The sequence below is a fragment of the Ixodes scapularis genome, unplaced genomic scaffold (genome assembly GCF_016920785.2).
Source record: "Ixodes scapularis isolate PalLabHiFi unplaced genomic scaffold, ASM1692078v2 PGA_scaffold1__304_contigs__length_218370807, whole genome shotgun sequence".
Lineage (NCBI taxonomy): Eukaryota > Metazoa > Arthropoda > Arachnida > Ixodida > Ixodidae > Ixodes > Ixodes scapularis.
Window position 1 is genome coordinate 30,408,397 of NW_024609846.1, and position 14,889 is coordinate 30,423,285.

The 14,889-nt window shown below is 49.3% G+C and overlaps 1 protein-coding gene across 1 annotated transcript in view; it reads right to left on the bottom strand.

The window, feature by feature from the left end:
- Positions 1–663: 663 nt before the first annotated feature.
- The window catches only part of LOC8032665, a 103,204-nt gene continuing 88,978 nt past the window's right edge, over positions 664–14,889 (bottom strand). The window contains exons 2-3 of the mRNA XM_029975445.4: positions 9,901–10,084; positions 664–4,320 (exon numbers count right to left, since the gene is read on the bottom strand). Of these exons, the coding sequence (XP_029831305.2) occupies positions 3,056–4,320; positions 9,901–10,084 (1,449 nt within the window). The 3' untranslated portion in view covers positions 664–3,055. The remainder of the gene's footprint in view (positions 4,321–9,900; positions 10,085–14,889) is intronic.

A 14,889-nucleotide genomic window follows, 5' to 3' on the forward strand; every position in this document is an offset into this window, starting at 1 on the left:
TAAAACTGTGTTTCTGCATTTTCTTTTCCTCTTTCTGGTTTTTTATTTGCATTTTAGACAATTTGAGCAAAAAAAAAAAAAAAAAAAAAGACACCCCCTGAAGACATCTTCTGGCTACGCCACTGCGTCGCCGGTCGCGATCCTGGTGGTGTTGCAGCAGCGGTTGTGTATGTGGAAGACGCCTGTTCTGCCGCAGGTCGCTCTCCAGTGTAGCAGCCCACAGAAGTTTCGGCAGCCAGAAGTTGGGACGCCGCGACGACAGCGACAGTCACGTTCGCTCGTGCTTTTCGACGGCGTCTCTACGACCAACCGCCAGGATCGCGACATTGACAGGAGGACTGAAGCAGGACGCTCAGATTTCGACTTCGTCGTGACACGAATGCAAGTTATCAATGGCAAATATCTTACCGTGATTGCGTCGCTTCGTGTATATACGTGGTACCCCACCGCCGTGTTTCAAAGTAAGCACACGCAACGTTAAACGATTCTCTGTGAATCAACCTTCATTCAATCTTCGCGTATCTAGTGACCTTGTAATCTTGGACGGGTGCTTGTGAAAACTGAGGGGGCCATACATTGTTGTAAGGTTTTCCGAACACACATAGATTTCATGAAATTGCGAGAATCGTCAACCTACAGACGTACGTCAAAAAGTCAAATGAGAATGGTATGAATTTTTATTTTATTTTATCGAGCAAACCGCTGGGTTACACACACACGCGCACACATGCACTCATACACACATACTGTTTTTTTTTTCTTGTTTGAAGAGGAGGAAGTGCACGGCCATCGGGAAGTGCGCGATGCGGGCGTGGCCCTTCGGATAAGGAGGTATATATTAAGCTTGTAAGTCGTCACGCGGCAGGCACTTTGCAGACAGGCGGCGGCACTTCCGTCGCGGCACGGTTCATTGGGAAAGCAGACATCCAGTTCGTTAGCACCGGGCACACACACGCCATTGTCTAAAGCAGACGCCGGCACCCAAGCGTGCCCGCTGTCGGCCGTTCATCGACCATGCGCACGTTCACAAGGTTCACTCAACCTCCGGCCGTGGAGAAGAGCAGCCGCACTTTACTCCAAAGCCGTCAGCTCGGGGCGACATGGCGTACAACGGACGCCAAGTGCCACGTCGGACATTCACGATGAGCATATGTACAGTGAGGTATTTCCGGGTCATGGGCTGATCGAACACACCGAAGGCACTGAAAACGGACGCGGCGTCCCGCTGAAACTTTCCAATTCGCTTCGGGACGTGTACCGAGATTCGATGCGATGCCAAACTTTATTCTGTCGGAAACGAATCGAGACTTTGCGAGAGTGAACCCCGTAAGTCACAGTCATACACTGCTCGTTCATCTTACATTGGGTCCGTCGTTTTCGGGTAAAACCCGACATTTCGCGATGTTTACACCCCAAACGTATCTTATGAAAATCGGGTTAATGTTGATTTTTACCCGAATTTAGAAAGTGAATTCCATCAGTTGCCACATTACTTTGTTCCCCAAATATTTTCCATGAAACTAAACGTTGGTAGAAACACGTACGCTGGCTCCGGACCTGGGATACAATGATATATCCTGTTGACTTCATTGAACCGCAGTACAGATCGAGCATGCACCAATATGTCGTTTCTGTGTTTGTTGCAACGTATCCTTTGCTCTGTTCTTTTCCCCTTGCATTTCAACTAGTGTGAAAAAAGAAGTTTATACTAAAAGCTGCGTTGTTCAGAGAATCTTTTCTCATTTCAGATATTTCCAAGAACCGAACACGTTCAAAGGTTGATGCCACTAGCCCAGCAGAACTGCAGATGATGCCAAAATGCTGTCTCGTGCTTTTTAATGACTTGGTTGCGAAAAAAAATATTCAGCTTAAACTAATTAGTACTCTTTATTGTTATTTGTGCATATTTATTTATTAATGAAACTGAAAAACCCGAATTGCAAAATGATTCTTCGAAAAATTCGATTTTCCTCCGATTACCAACATGGAACCAAGCGCCCGATTTTTACCCACCGATTTTTGAAAAATATAAAACCCGAAAATGAGGGACCCTAATCATACATAATACACGGCGTTTGCATGCGGACATGATGACATGATTGTCTGCGCACACATCTCAGGCATGTTCGAAGCATGTTTGCTTCATTCATGCGTATACTTCGAACATGTTTAGAGACAGTTCTTTTATGACCAATGTGACATGACTACCATACAAGGAAGAAGCGCGCTTCAGACAGTAACTGCAGACAGGGCCGACCTTACACCATCAAGCGCCCTGGGCAAGCGCCCTGGGCAAACCCCGGCCGTGATGCCCCCTTCCTTTTTATACGCCCCTATCTAATATAGTACGACATGTGAGTGGTGGCCCAACACGAGCGTTTTGGAGAACCGCACTGCAAAAACGAACGGCAATGTCGGGCGCAGTGTTCAAATAAATAAAAAAAAAAAGCTAAAATAATTTCAAAAGCGGGGCGCGGCGGCGCCCCTCTACTGATGGCGTCCTGAGTCGCTCAACTCCAGGGGCCGGCCCTGTCTAGAGACGGTCTTTTGTATGATGTATTAGCGGTGTGACTGCAACTTGCGAAGTATGGTGCGAACGGCTTGCTGTTCTCGGTAAGCTGTCGCAACGCATCGTTGGTTTACTGTCTCGATGCTACAGCAGTACCGCGTTAATTTACTACGAATCTAACAGCCCGATTTCTCCATAACGGGGTCTTCACGTATACGAAACACGCTTTACTGACCATGAAGGGATAAATCATGAAAGCACGTTAGTGCCACTGCAATGCCAGTTGCTGCGGCATGTGATATCCTATCGGGCAATGGGAGCATGCGAGGCGAAGCTAGAAGTGCTGGTCGCTACGCGTATCATATCTTAACGTGCTATTTTTGATTACGGAACGGCTGGAATAACAACACGCGCTTCAAGGGATGACAACGGCACCATTTGACACTTCCGTTGGCTTCATGGGACGAGTCCACAGTGTATACATTATTAAGGCAACCTCTAGATGGCGAGTCGGTCGACTCGAAAGCAATGGTTTGTTATGTACACCTAGATAAATTCGGAAATGACCGTCAGCCTTCCGGCGGGGCCGGTGGGAACGTGCCACTGGCTCGTGGGGCTTCCGATCCTCCGAATGGCGTTGATGCCTCCGAGCCGATGCTGTTGGAAAGAGAACCTTCGCACGGCCGTAAAACCGTCGTCGATTCCTTCGCAGTCGAACACGAGCTTGTGTTTCTTGAGCCCTATCCTCTTCTTGGCCTTCCGCACATAGTTTCGTCGGATGACAAAAGAAGATCGACCGTTCTTCATGATGGCCTCCATCACCTTCTGCCCCAGACTGTACGGGTCGTTGCTGGGGTCCTTGGCGAGGATCTCCTCCGGGACCTGTGGCAGTTCTTCAACCGGGGGATTGTAGAGGGACATTAGGGATTCGCTTCTGGCCGGTTTCCAGGCGGTGTGAAACCCTTCCTCGGCGGGGTCCGCGTCCAGCTTGTCGATGAGATCGAGATCGTTCATTGAGTAAGACGCGCTCCTGGCGGCCATGGTACAAGACTCTTGGTACGGTGGCGGATCCGGGGGCCTCTGCAGCCGTTGTCCGTACTGGTCGCCGGTGTTCTGCTGCAGCCCGTACGTGGCTGCAAACGTTCCGTACGCCGTGTCTGTTGTCGTGGACGGACGCATCCTCACTTCGCCACCACAGGGCCTCGTGTCGTGGAACTCAAAGTCGTCATTGGCGTCCGTTGTAAACGAGCCGGCGTCGTCTGAGTCGGTTTCTTCTTCTGGGGCGCTGAACGTCGCACAGCTCTCGCCCGCGATGGTCGACCGCAAGCTAAGAGTATCCGAGAGGGTTGCGTAGATGTGGTCTTCCTCTTCCGCCTTGATCCACGAGATATCATGTTCTTGACGGTCGTCGTTGTCGGGCCTTCCTTTCTCGGAGTCGTAGTCAACCGCAGGAATGTGGACCTTGAGGGTGGAGTCGATGGAATAACAACTTCCAGTGTCTTCGGGAGTGACTATGTTTTGGGACATTAGTCTCGGACTCTCCTGCATCTGGGCGGCCCTGAAGTAGGCGGACTTATCCAGAACGCAGTCTACGTTGTAGATGCTCGGCACCAAGAACTTGGGCGCCGTCACCGGTAATCTGGCTCGGTCACTGCAGTGGGAGGCCGACCTGACGGCCTTCTTGGAGACCTTGCCGTAGCTCGCAGAGGAACGCTTGTAGTTGGTCACAATGCCAATGGGCGCCACCGGACCAAGGCTCTTGATGTAACTCTTGGAATCGCCAGTGTATAGCCGGTAGCGATTGTCTTCCCCTGTGAAAGAAAGAAAAAAAAAACAGATTTCCATTAGCCAATTTCAGCGCTATATATGCACTTCTAATCTTCCGTAAAGCTGCCGTTAAAATCTTATTTGTTGAGAAGCAAGGAAGTAGGAAGAACTGTGGAATTCGACGTTATTAGGTAGGGTACTTTTGCACACGATTTGTACGTAGTTTCTAAAAAAAAAAGCAGGAGAGTAACGGATGATAACAAACAAATGGTGAGGGTATGTCTTGCCCTGGTTTCATCGGCTTGGACGTTATATGTTCAGCTTTTATCATTGCCGCTTTCAAATTATGGTATATTTCAAGGTTTGTATCCATGCCGTAGATTACGCAACACCGCGCGGACATGCGCGATAAAATTAAGGCGAAAAACCAATCGCTGCTCTCGGAAAGCAATGTTCTACGGACTGACGATCTACCAGGCACCATGAATGAAACTTCCGTTTCAGCGTCACGCCGAGGCGCGCTCACGAAAACAAACGCCCTCACGAAAATGCACGGTCGTGCAATTTGCCTCGAAGTCGATCACGGTATCGATAGAGCGGCGAGGCCGGCATCCAGCTCCGCACGAAGCGAGGCAGCTAAACTGCCAATTTCTCCTCCGGGAAACAGTCTCGCGTCCGCACGATCCCACGGAGTCTTCACGGCTTCCCTGTGGCCATCACGGCGGGCCTCGCTCGCATACATCTTGACAGGCGCTGCGAACAACGAGTACGGCTTCCCTTTGTTGGAGTAGGAGCCGGTTGCCGGATGCACTAAAATAGAGCCTCGGGATTGGTTTAGGCTGCTCGCATCTCGAGTGTCGAGGAAGTGTCTGCGTGTACACGGCGATAGCTGCACGTTAAGATTAGCTGATTATCACCATCACTCCATGGTCGTTCGGCATAGGGCCCTCTCATCGGCGCACTCTTTACTTCCCAGGGAGGTTGATTTTTTAATTGCTGACTAATATTTGCGTCACACGAGCACGAATTCTAAGATCCTGACGCCGACAGGAAGCCACGAAGAGCACCAATTCGAGCTCCTGGCCCTTACCTCTAAGTCTAAACGTGTGCAGCGTGCACCGGCTCGCCTGTTGATGATCTTCATCAACGTGGAGTTTGACCATCCGCTTTCAAGCAGAAACGATTAGTTTCAGGTGCGTTACAATCAATAACTGCATTTAAAACGAAAAAAAAAAAAAACACGCCTAAGCAAGATCGAACATTGGTGATAACACGGCGCTGGTTTTCTTTTTTTTTCTTTTCTTTTTTTGAAAATAATTAAGTCCACGGGATGTTGACTTCTCTTCTCAACTTTGTCACGCTGTACACCCATCACACAAAATACACCGTGTTCGCTGCAGTCTCACACATATTCGAAGAATGTTTGCTTCATGTATGCTTCGAACATGTGACATGACTGTCATACAAGGAAGAAGCACGCTTCAGACATTGTCTGCAGGATTTCTTTTTTTGCGATCTATTAGCAGTGTGAGCACGCCTTTAAACTTAAGAAGGTTTCTGAGATCGCCTAAATATGGCGATACCTCACTCTCTATGTTGCCGCTAAGCATCCTAGAAATCCCCAATTCATGACGATACGCGCCCGATTTCCCTATCCAAAAAAGCAATCAAAGATCACGACCGCCGAGGTCATCTCCGGCGTTGGGAGGAGCATGTTCCGAAATTAGGACCGCTGTCAGCCAATAGTGAACGAAGAATACGCGCGCCTCCGAGCGGTGGAACCGCGGAGTGATACGTCGAATGCACGCGGCTCGTTGCCCAACCAGCGAGCGCGCGTTCGAGAGCTGACAACCGAACACATTACTCTCGCGAAAAAAACAAAAACAAAAGAAAAACTTTGTGCGTTGTTTTTGAGACGATTATTGCAGTGTGTATGCAAAAGCATACACATTTTGTAATACCAGCGTCTGCGATCTCGACGAAATGTCGCGTTTTCATTGGTCACATGTCGTCCTGGCTGCCGTAACAAAGCTCCTCCCATTGCCGGAGATGAACTCGGTGTGTTCGATCTTTGATTTCTCTTTTAATAGGGAAATCGGCCGCGCATCGTTATGATTTATGGGCCCGCAGAGTGAGTTATCGCCATATTGAGGCGATCTTAGAAATCTCCTCAAGGCACCTGTGAAGCAACCAAATATCACAGCTACTTTCGTCTGCCTCGGTGACTTCGTTTGATTGCAGGCGTTCTTGTGACTGCGCTTGATACTCCGATGCAACATTCTCCAAATACCTCTCTCTAACCGAATCCCTCTTTGGAACAAGAGTCAATCAACGGTGTCAATTGTCTATACGATATGATCTGGCTCTTCGTGCCAGGTCGAACACGTTTCTGTGAAATCTTTACCATCCTGGACCTGCGCTGCATGGGCCTCCTGCCACGGAGCCGAGCGTACGCACCTCTCGCGAGAGTTTTCTGGGGGCGCGCGTCAGCGAGTGAAAGCAGGGGACCTCCTGACTCTCGTCAGGGAGGGGGCACCCGCCCAAGCGACATTCCCAGCTTGAGAGCGCCAGTCACGTCGGTGCCGGAAAGGGAAGCGCACTCTGGAAAGTCCGTCTCAAGGTGGCTGGGGGTCGAAGGCGAGAGTGTCTCGCGGGGCATTGTCTCGCGGCCGCTAATTACCATCCGAATTTGCGTACGCGAGTCGTTCCCGGACGGAGAGGTGTGTGCACGTCGGGTCTTTTGTCCCGTGGACCTTTTGTCCGCGGAGCTCGCATGAATGGAAGGGACAGCGTGGCGGGACAGATCTTCGTCGCGGTGCTTGAGTCTTGCGAAAGGGAACAACGCTCTGACGACTCGGCCGGCAACTTGGACTGCCCGTTAGTGCTAGAATAGAGCGAAAGCCGAAAAAGTCGATGGTCATTTTCGTACGCTTCGTGACAAGGAAGATTTTGAGAGTCAATTGCACTGAGGTCTAGGCAGCGGGAAGTTGGTGCGTCTTAATATTTCGTCTTACGTTTCCGCACTAGCAATGCGATCGCTAATTCGGGCTCTTAACGTGTGTCACGCACTGGTGATTATACACGACCGCGTGTCGCTACATTGTACTTCGTATCTACACTGGCGGGGCGAAAACCGAGCCTGCAGGATCTCTGGGCAGCGCGGGTTTCTGCTACGTGTGCTCCGACACTAGATCATTCTTGTTGGCAATTTCAACGCGACAAGACGGACGAATATACGTAAAAGACAAACATTGGCGCGAATCTGAGCCGTGGGAGCCGTCGACGCCCGGATCCAGTCAATAGCTCCGGAACACAGACCTCCTCTGTATGACTGTCTGTGTGTGCTCAGCGATCATTGTGGCGATGCTTCTCGCGCGCGGAAGTCGTTAGCGCAGGCGTTCGCTTTGTTATTGTTTTTTGTTTTCTTTAAGGAGGTCAGTGCAGTCAACATCTGCGAACGCTTCTGCTGCGGTTTCCAGGCTCATGACAGCATATTTAACGAGGAATCTGGGCGGAAGCTTGTTAGCATGCGTAGAGCTCGGTGCAGGGCTCACAATGAATCGCACGGAAAGAGAGAAAGAAAACGGGAAGTTAATATTTTGTAAGCATTTCAGAATCTCCGCGAAAGTAGCTTTCATTATTCGAGTGTTTCCTACTTGGACTTCTTGCGTCTGTGTGTATAACCTTTGCTTCCTAAAATCTTATATATTGCGCGCTGACAGGTGTTTCGGTTTAGTTACGTGTTCCGTACACAAACGCGTTTGTGCGGAATTTTATTGATTAATGAAGAGGATATACAGATATTGATGGATCGCACTTTTGCGGTATTGTATTGATAAATATGAAGAACGTATACAGATATTGATTAATTGTACTTTTGCGGCATTTTATTGATTAATGAAGAACGTATACAGATATTGATTGATCGCACTTTTGCGGCATTTTATTGATTAATGAATAGGTTATCCATTCATTACTCGAGAACGCCGCATACATTATGCGTGTAAAGCGATAAAAAAAAAAAAGAAAAAGGAAAGGAACGAAGCAATATACCAGGCGCGATTGTTAAAATAAGCAAACACGAAGATAAACTAGTGACGAGACCTTGAAAAAGCAGTCTCATAAACGAACCTGCTGCGCACGTCGCTTGTGTGTGTGTTGGTGGTTTACGATCTCACAGAGGTATAAACAAAAAAAAGCGTCGACCGCATTCGAGGAGCGAGCAAGACGAAATTCGGATAGGTGGCCGTTATTTCCTTATCTCGTCATCGCTATTTGAACACGCTGTGAACTCTTCCCGCGCACCTGTGAAACACAAGGTTGCTACTCTGCGATGAAAAAACGCACGTGTCCTTGAATTTGTGTTTCACGCTGATGGTATACCATTACCACCGAAGAGCAGTCCTGCGCATTTACTCAATTACCGCCATTAATAGTGGCCAAATACCATCCAAACCTACTTGACTATAAACGTTTGCAAGTACTACTTTTGGGCGCCGCCATCTTGCTTGGTAGTGAAGCCCAGTGGTGTAGGCGTTAGCAAAAAAAAAAAAGTAACGAAATACGTTTTTCGTTATATGCAAATAAAGGAATGCTTTACCGTTACCGTTAAAAAGTTACCGTTACTTGTGCGGTACATTTTTAATTATGATTTAAAGGGGCAGTGCAACGATATCCAATGGGAATGTTTTTTTCACTTTACACAAACTTACTGGCACTAGTGGGACTCAAGGATACTCGCACGCAACGCCACTGACCAAGAAACTCCTTTTTTGCGGTGTAATTTCGAGGACAAAAGCGATCGTTTTCAGTCAATCTCTCCTTTGCAAAACTTGATGACGTGACTGGGGGTCGCAGTACACCCTAATGACGATATTTGAATACGGTTCACAGATTGGACCTGAGCATTTCGTGGGCACTCGATTTGGGCTCGTGATAATTACTATCTAGAAAAGCATTCGGGTAGTGGCCCGTGTCCAATCGCTGCAACGGCGACAATAGCCGAGCCATAGCAATGTCTGGAACTCAGCGTGTGTCCTGTGCCTTGCCGACCCCAGCGCGTGGCTATAGGATCAACATTGGCGGCATATAATCGGCTCCAGTCCAAGCATCATGTGACGGGCTAGTTGGTTATACATTACGAAATTAGAAGTAGCGCTAAAGACGAGGACAAGTAGAAGACACAGACACGGACAGGCGCTGACTCGCAACTGATATTTAGTGAAGAATAAAAGGATTCAGTAGCACGTAGAGCTATTTTAATAAGTTGTACCACACGGCTATCAAGCCCCTCGTAAAATGTTGGGCCGTCTGCTCGACTATAGGGCGCTGTACGTCGAATTGAAGTTTTGAGGTGTATTATATGGGACAAAGGGTGTAACCATACACCCTTTTACACCCTTTTTTTAGAGTGTAGTCTGTTCCCATACAGAACCCTGCCCTAGGCACCACCTCAGCTAAGAGAACCACCCACCCCAGGCACTGAAAGGCTAAGGGTCATCCTGCCCTAGGCCTCATCCGAACTAAAAGCACCGCCCACGCCCTATAAAGCTACCGCATTTAAGAGCGTTTGACAGAATGATCAAACATGTAGCCAATTTTTTTCCCTTCGACAAGGAGCGTACCGGTGAAGTCAGCCGAGGCGGATCGCCGTTGAAGCGTCTTCTTGAGAGCCGTCCAGTGGTACCTGTCCGTAAGGCAGAGGATAAGCGGGAACACGAAGCCCTGGGCCAGTCGGAGCCAGACCACCGCCATGTCGTGCCACGGGGTCCAGAAGCCGTCGATGTACGCCCCGAGCACCACCAAGACCTGGAGGAAGAACGCCACGACTATTGTAGAGTAAGGACACGGACCATCGGCCCTGGACATGCAATACTCGGCGGACTGCAGCCAATGAGAACACGAAAGCAATCAACCGGTGAATTCCTCGTGAAAGTATGGTTGGGCCGTCACTTCGCTCGAAGGGTTGCAAGACAACTGAACTCAAAAGGGACCACTATGGGCCACAGGCCTCCATCAATAGGCAGGCGGTGCCATTATCGTTTACACGTTAACACCATCTCTCACCACTTTTTTTTTCTTCACATTTTGGGTAGAAACGGATTTTTTGCAACTTTTATGTCACGAAAGTTTACTCCTAAATCCATCAGGTGGCGCACTCGTTCGTTTACGAGTTACATCTCAATAACTTCTTACAAACTTCAGGAGGTTTCTCTAGGTATACGCAACGCGGCGCCAAAACTGATACAAATTTTAATGTTGCATTCTGGAACACAAAGCCCATACACGATTACATAAGCTGGCATCGGCTGAAACCTGCAATGGCACGGCATTTTCAGTGCTTAACGACCATTTGTTCGGGGCTCTGTCAGCCTGCTTGAATTTGTTGACGTCGTGAAGCCACGAACACCAGCTCCGAAGTTTCATTCCTAGCAGCTCATGACTTGAATCTAAATCACCTAATTAAAATAATAGGAAGATTGTCACAGACCATATACCAGCTATACTCCATTATACTGGAGCAATCAACATCAGAATAGAGATCTTTCGAGGCAAAGAATGGCGAGGGCATGACATGCCCCGGATTTTGCCGTAAACAAGGTTCGCCACCCGTTCTCCACTACCAAACGATAAAACAGCAACAAAAACGCGTATTCAAGAATCTTCGGAGTACGATCTCGGAAAGGATGACGGCGCGTTTTCGCGCAGGAGCGGGCTCGATCCCAATCAATGAGGATGCCGACTTCTATTTCCCCGCCGTCCGGCGTCTTTGCCGTCGGCAGACTGCCTTGGGGCGGCGAAACAATGAGGCGATCGAGGTGACCGGGCAGGGGCGTTGAGCGAGCGAATGCAAAGCCGATCCTTTTGTTCGCGGCGATCGTTGTCGGTTGCATTCGACGGTGCGATACGGAACCGGAAAAGAGCCGAGATGTCCGCGAATTCCCAACGGTTCCCAATGCATGCGCCTTCAGATCGCCGCACATAAATCGGAACACGTTCGAGCGTTGACTTCGAGCGTTCGAGCTTGTAATTAAATCAACAATATATGCGACTCGCGCTTTTACCCTCGTGTTCGCACATATACACCGACACAGTGTTTAGAAACGAGCCCGTGTCTGCCCACACCAAGTATGGGCACTGCGCGTAAGGTGAAGGTGCCTGCGCGCACGAAGCGCCACCACTGTATAGAATGACGTCGGAGAGTCGATAGATGCACCCCCAAACACGAGTCCGTCTGGCACGATGTACACCCTTGCACTTTCCAAAAACGTAATATGCCCCCCCCCCCCCCCCGCGGGCATGAGACCCAAGCTCTCAAGGCTCGTTCACACAGTTGCGTCGACCGCGTTGCGCCGCGTTGCCTCGTGCAGCACAGCGCCTCCCCATTGGGTCGTCGTAAAGGTCGCCATAGCAATAGCTCGACGCGACTGTGTGAACGAGCCTTCAGGGGCCGTTGCGTCTTATTTCAACTGAGACGTCGCCCGCTTTACTGGTTCGGGCCGGCATGTGGATTTCGGTGGAAAAAGTGACGCCAGTCAAGTCACTCCGTGTCCGCTTGCTCGAACCGTGCCGTCACTATACGAGTTCGTACTCGTTTAAATATTGAAGGCACAATGTCACGCGCGGCAAAGGCAGGGACGCTGTGAATCGATCAGTGAGGCTCATTAGGGAGTTTCCATAAATTGTGACCGCCGTCGCGCAACGCTTAACGCAGCGTAGACGCTGCTACTGCACCCGCGCGCAGCAAGCCTTGTCTAAAAGGTCCGTATATCTCATGGCGTGTTGCTGAGAGCGTTACGGGACGGCGGAAATATTCTACTAAAAGTCTCTATAGCTGTGGTCGGACTGCTACTACATCATACAAAAGACAGTGTGCATGCATTGTCCGGGGCGTATGTCTTGCCTGCGTGAAGGCCCAATGAACATTTTCCGAGAAGCGTTCTGCGCACGCGCGAGCGCCCGATGCCAAGCGGCGGAAGTCGGAACGAAAAATCGAGGAAATTCGGAACGAGCCTGTGGATAAGCGAGTAGAACAGGTAATTGCAGCATATATATAATTAAGTTACACAAGAAAAGAAAGTGGACGAAAGGAAAAACACAACGATTGGGTGGACGCCACGGATGCCCATCTTTAAGCTCGCGTTGGGCACGCGCCGCAGCTCGGAGAGCGAAGAAACTGGTAGCGTAGCTCCCGGTATCGATTGGTAGCGCAGGTAGGTCATTTCCTCGATTTTTAGTTCGTGCAGCCACCGCCTGGTGCCGTCGGTATGTGGAAAAGGTCCATTGGTGACTCAAAAAACTGTCTGCACACGTGTATAGAGCACACATGTGTATGAAACAAAGCGAACATAACCTGGAAATACTTGAGGCGTGTGCGCAGATAATCACCATGCCTGCAACTATGGTGCCTGGATCGCGTCTTTGACTGGTGTGTTTACCGCGGCCAAAAGAGTGGTCCCTCGATTTCCGCCTGATGACGTCATAGAAGTGTCATGCTGTCGCCGGTCACGACCCTGGTGGCGTCCCAACAGTTATGGTGTATGTAGCAGATGCCTGTTCTGCTGCAGGTCGCTTTCAACGGTGACAGTTCACGGAAGCCAGTGCAGCCGGAAGTTGGGATGCCTAACGGGACGCCGTGACGACAGCGACACTCGCGTTCGCTCGTGCTTTTTGCCAGCATTTCTACGGCCAACCGCCAGGATCGCGACAGGCAACAGCATGACACTCGCGTCATTTGTTGCCACATCGGGACCACTTTTGATGTATGGGCGGGATAGGACGCTAAACACACCAGTCGAAGACGCGCTCCAGGCACCATACCTGCAACAAACACCTTTTTTTACGATGATGTCAATGTGACTGCGCGGTTTAATGAAACACTGCGTTTCTGCGCAGCAAACTGTTTGGCCTGCGTGAACAATTGCCTTTATTTTGGGACAAAGAGTTTCCTCTCTCTTCCCCTCCGTCCTATCACGCCCATCATGAGCTTAATTTGGTCCAAATAGACGCCAAATCGGTGAGACAGCAACGATCCGAGGCAGGGGCGGATTTAAAGGGGGGGGGGGAGGTCCGGATGTCCTGACCTCCCTCTTGATTTCTGCATGTGTAAAATTTAAGGCGTGAGACGAGGGAGAGGGGGAGGGGGTACCTAAACATATGGTACGCTGACCAACACCTGACCCCCCGCTCAGGAAACTCCTGCTTCCGCCCCTGATTCGAGGTTTACCGCTTGCTCTCGGCTTTCAAAGGTGCAGACGAAGAGAGCGCCATGGTCGCTGCGGTTGGACGGAAGCTGCAAAGGTCGTGCGGATGCTGCATGGACCGGTTCAATTACACTTTCAAAATACTGCAACCGAGGTCGAAAAAAAGAAAAGATTTTCCGCGTCCGGATCGTTTTTGATTTGGCTTAGCGTCGTAATAGAAGGAAGCACATCGTGACCTCGAGTGGTATCGGAGGAGTCGCAGCGTCTCGGGCGAGCGTTCTGCAGCACTCGCCATTTTCAAATGAAACGCGGTGAAACGGCAGCAAAATGGTGGTTTGGGCCAGTAAGGAACTTATGTGGGGGTCTGCCTTGTCCTGTTTGGTCTATCTCCGTCCTTGTCGGTTTGGGCTATCATATTGTGTACCTAAATATGCACCAACTAGTCCAACTGCGTAATTGAATAAACATGCAACCGCCAAAGGGCAGCAACCTATGACGAGGTCGTGGCCATCTCCATGTAAAGCAGGCACACACACGCGCGCATGCACGCTCGCACAGACAGAACTAGCGATAATACAAACAATTATGAAATAACTTTATTTCATGTCGAGTGGTGCACCTAAAAACAGATCGTTCGTGTGAACCTGTACGGTACTCATTTACTTTTTGAAGTAATTTTGTGCTAATTTAATTACGCTTATTAGGGAGTAATCGCAACAGTATTATGATTACTTTTGGAATTACTCAAATTACTCGTAAGCGTTTTAATTTTTTCCCTCTCCCTTTGTTCGAACGAGTTTCTTACTTAGGAATGCTCGAACCAAATCTCGGATAGAAGGATAATTTAGCAAAATGTGTGGATCATAATTCGGTTACTCGAATCCAATAATACACAGTACGAAGTACTCGTTTTGAAACCGGCAGGAAAATGTCGTTCTAAAACTGCGATGTAATCGGAGAAGTAACTGTTAATATTTAAATTACCAGCCAATTATCTTTCGTCTCGAGTAATCGAGTAATCTAACCGAATACTTTTTAATCGAGGGAAATTGTAATTCTGATCAAGTAATTTTTTTTAGAGTAACGTGTAGAAGACTGGTGTGAACGGTCCCTCTGAGATCATCTGCGCCTATTTATTCGGCGCTCTAGCAAGAAAGAAAGAAAAAAGGATGTCTTATACCACCCCACCAGACAGATAAACATGTCCTAGTATTCAGCCATCGAGAACGACCCGTTCCCCGCGATACAAATCACACCGACCCGCAAAGTACATATTGCGCGAGCTCAACGTGCCGCGCGCCTTCTCGTCTCTGCACGAAAACGCCATCGTGAACCCAGACGTTTTCGCTCGTAAGCGCCACAAAGGTAAGAAAAAATAAATAAGTAAATAACGGCCCGTCACACGACGGA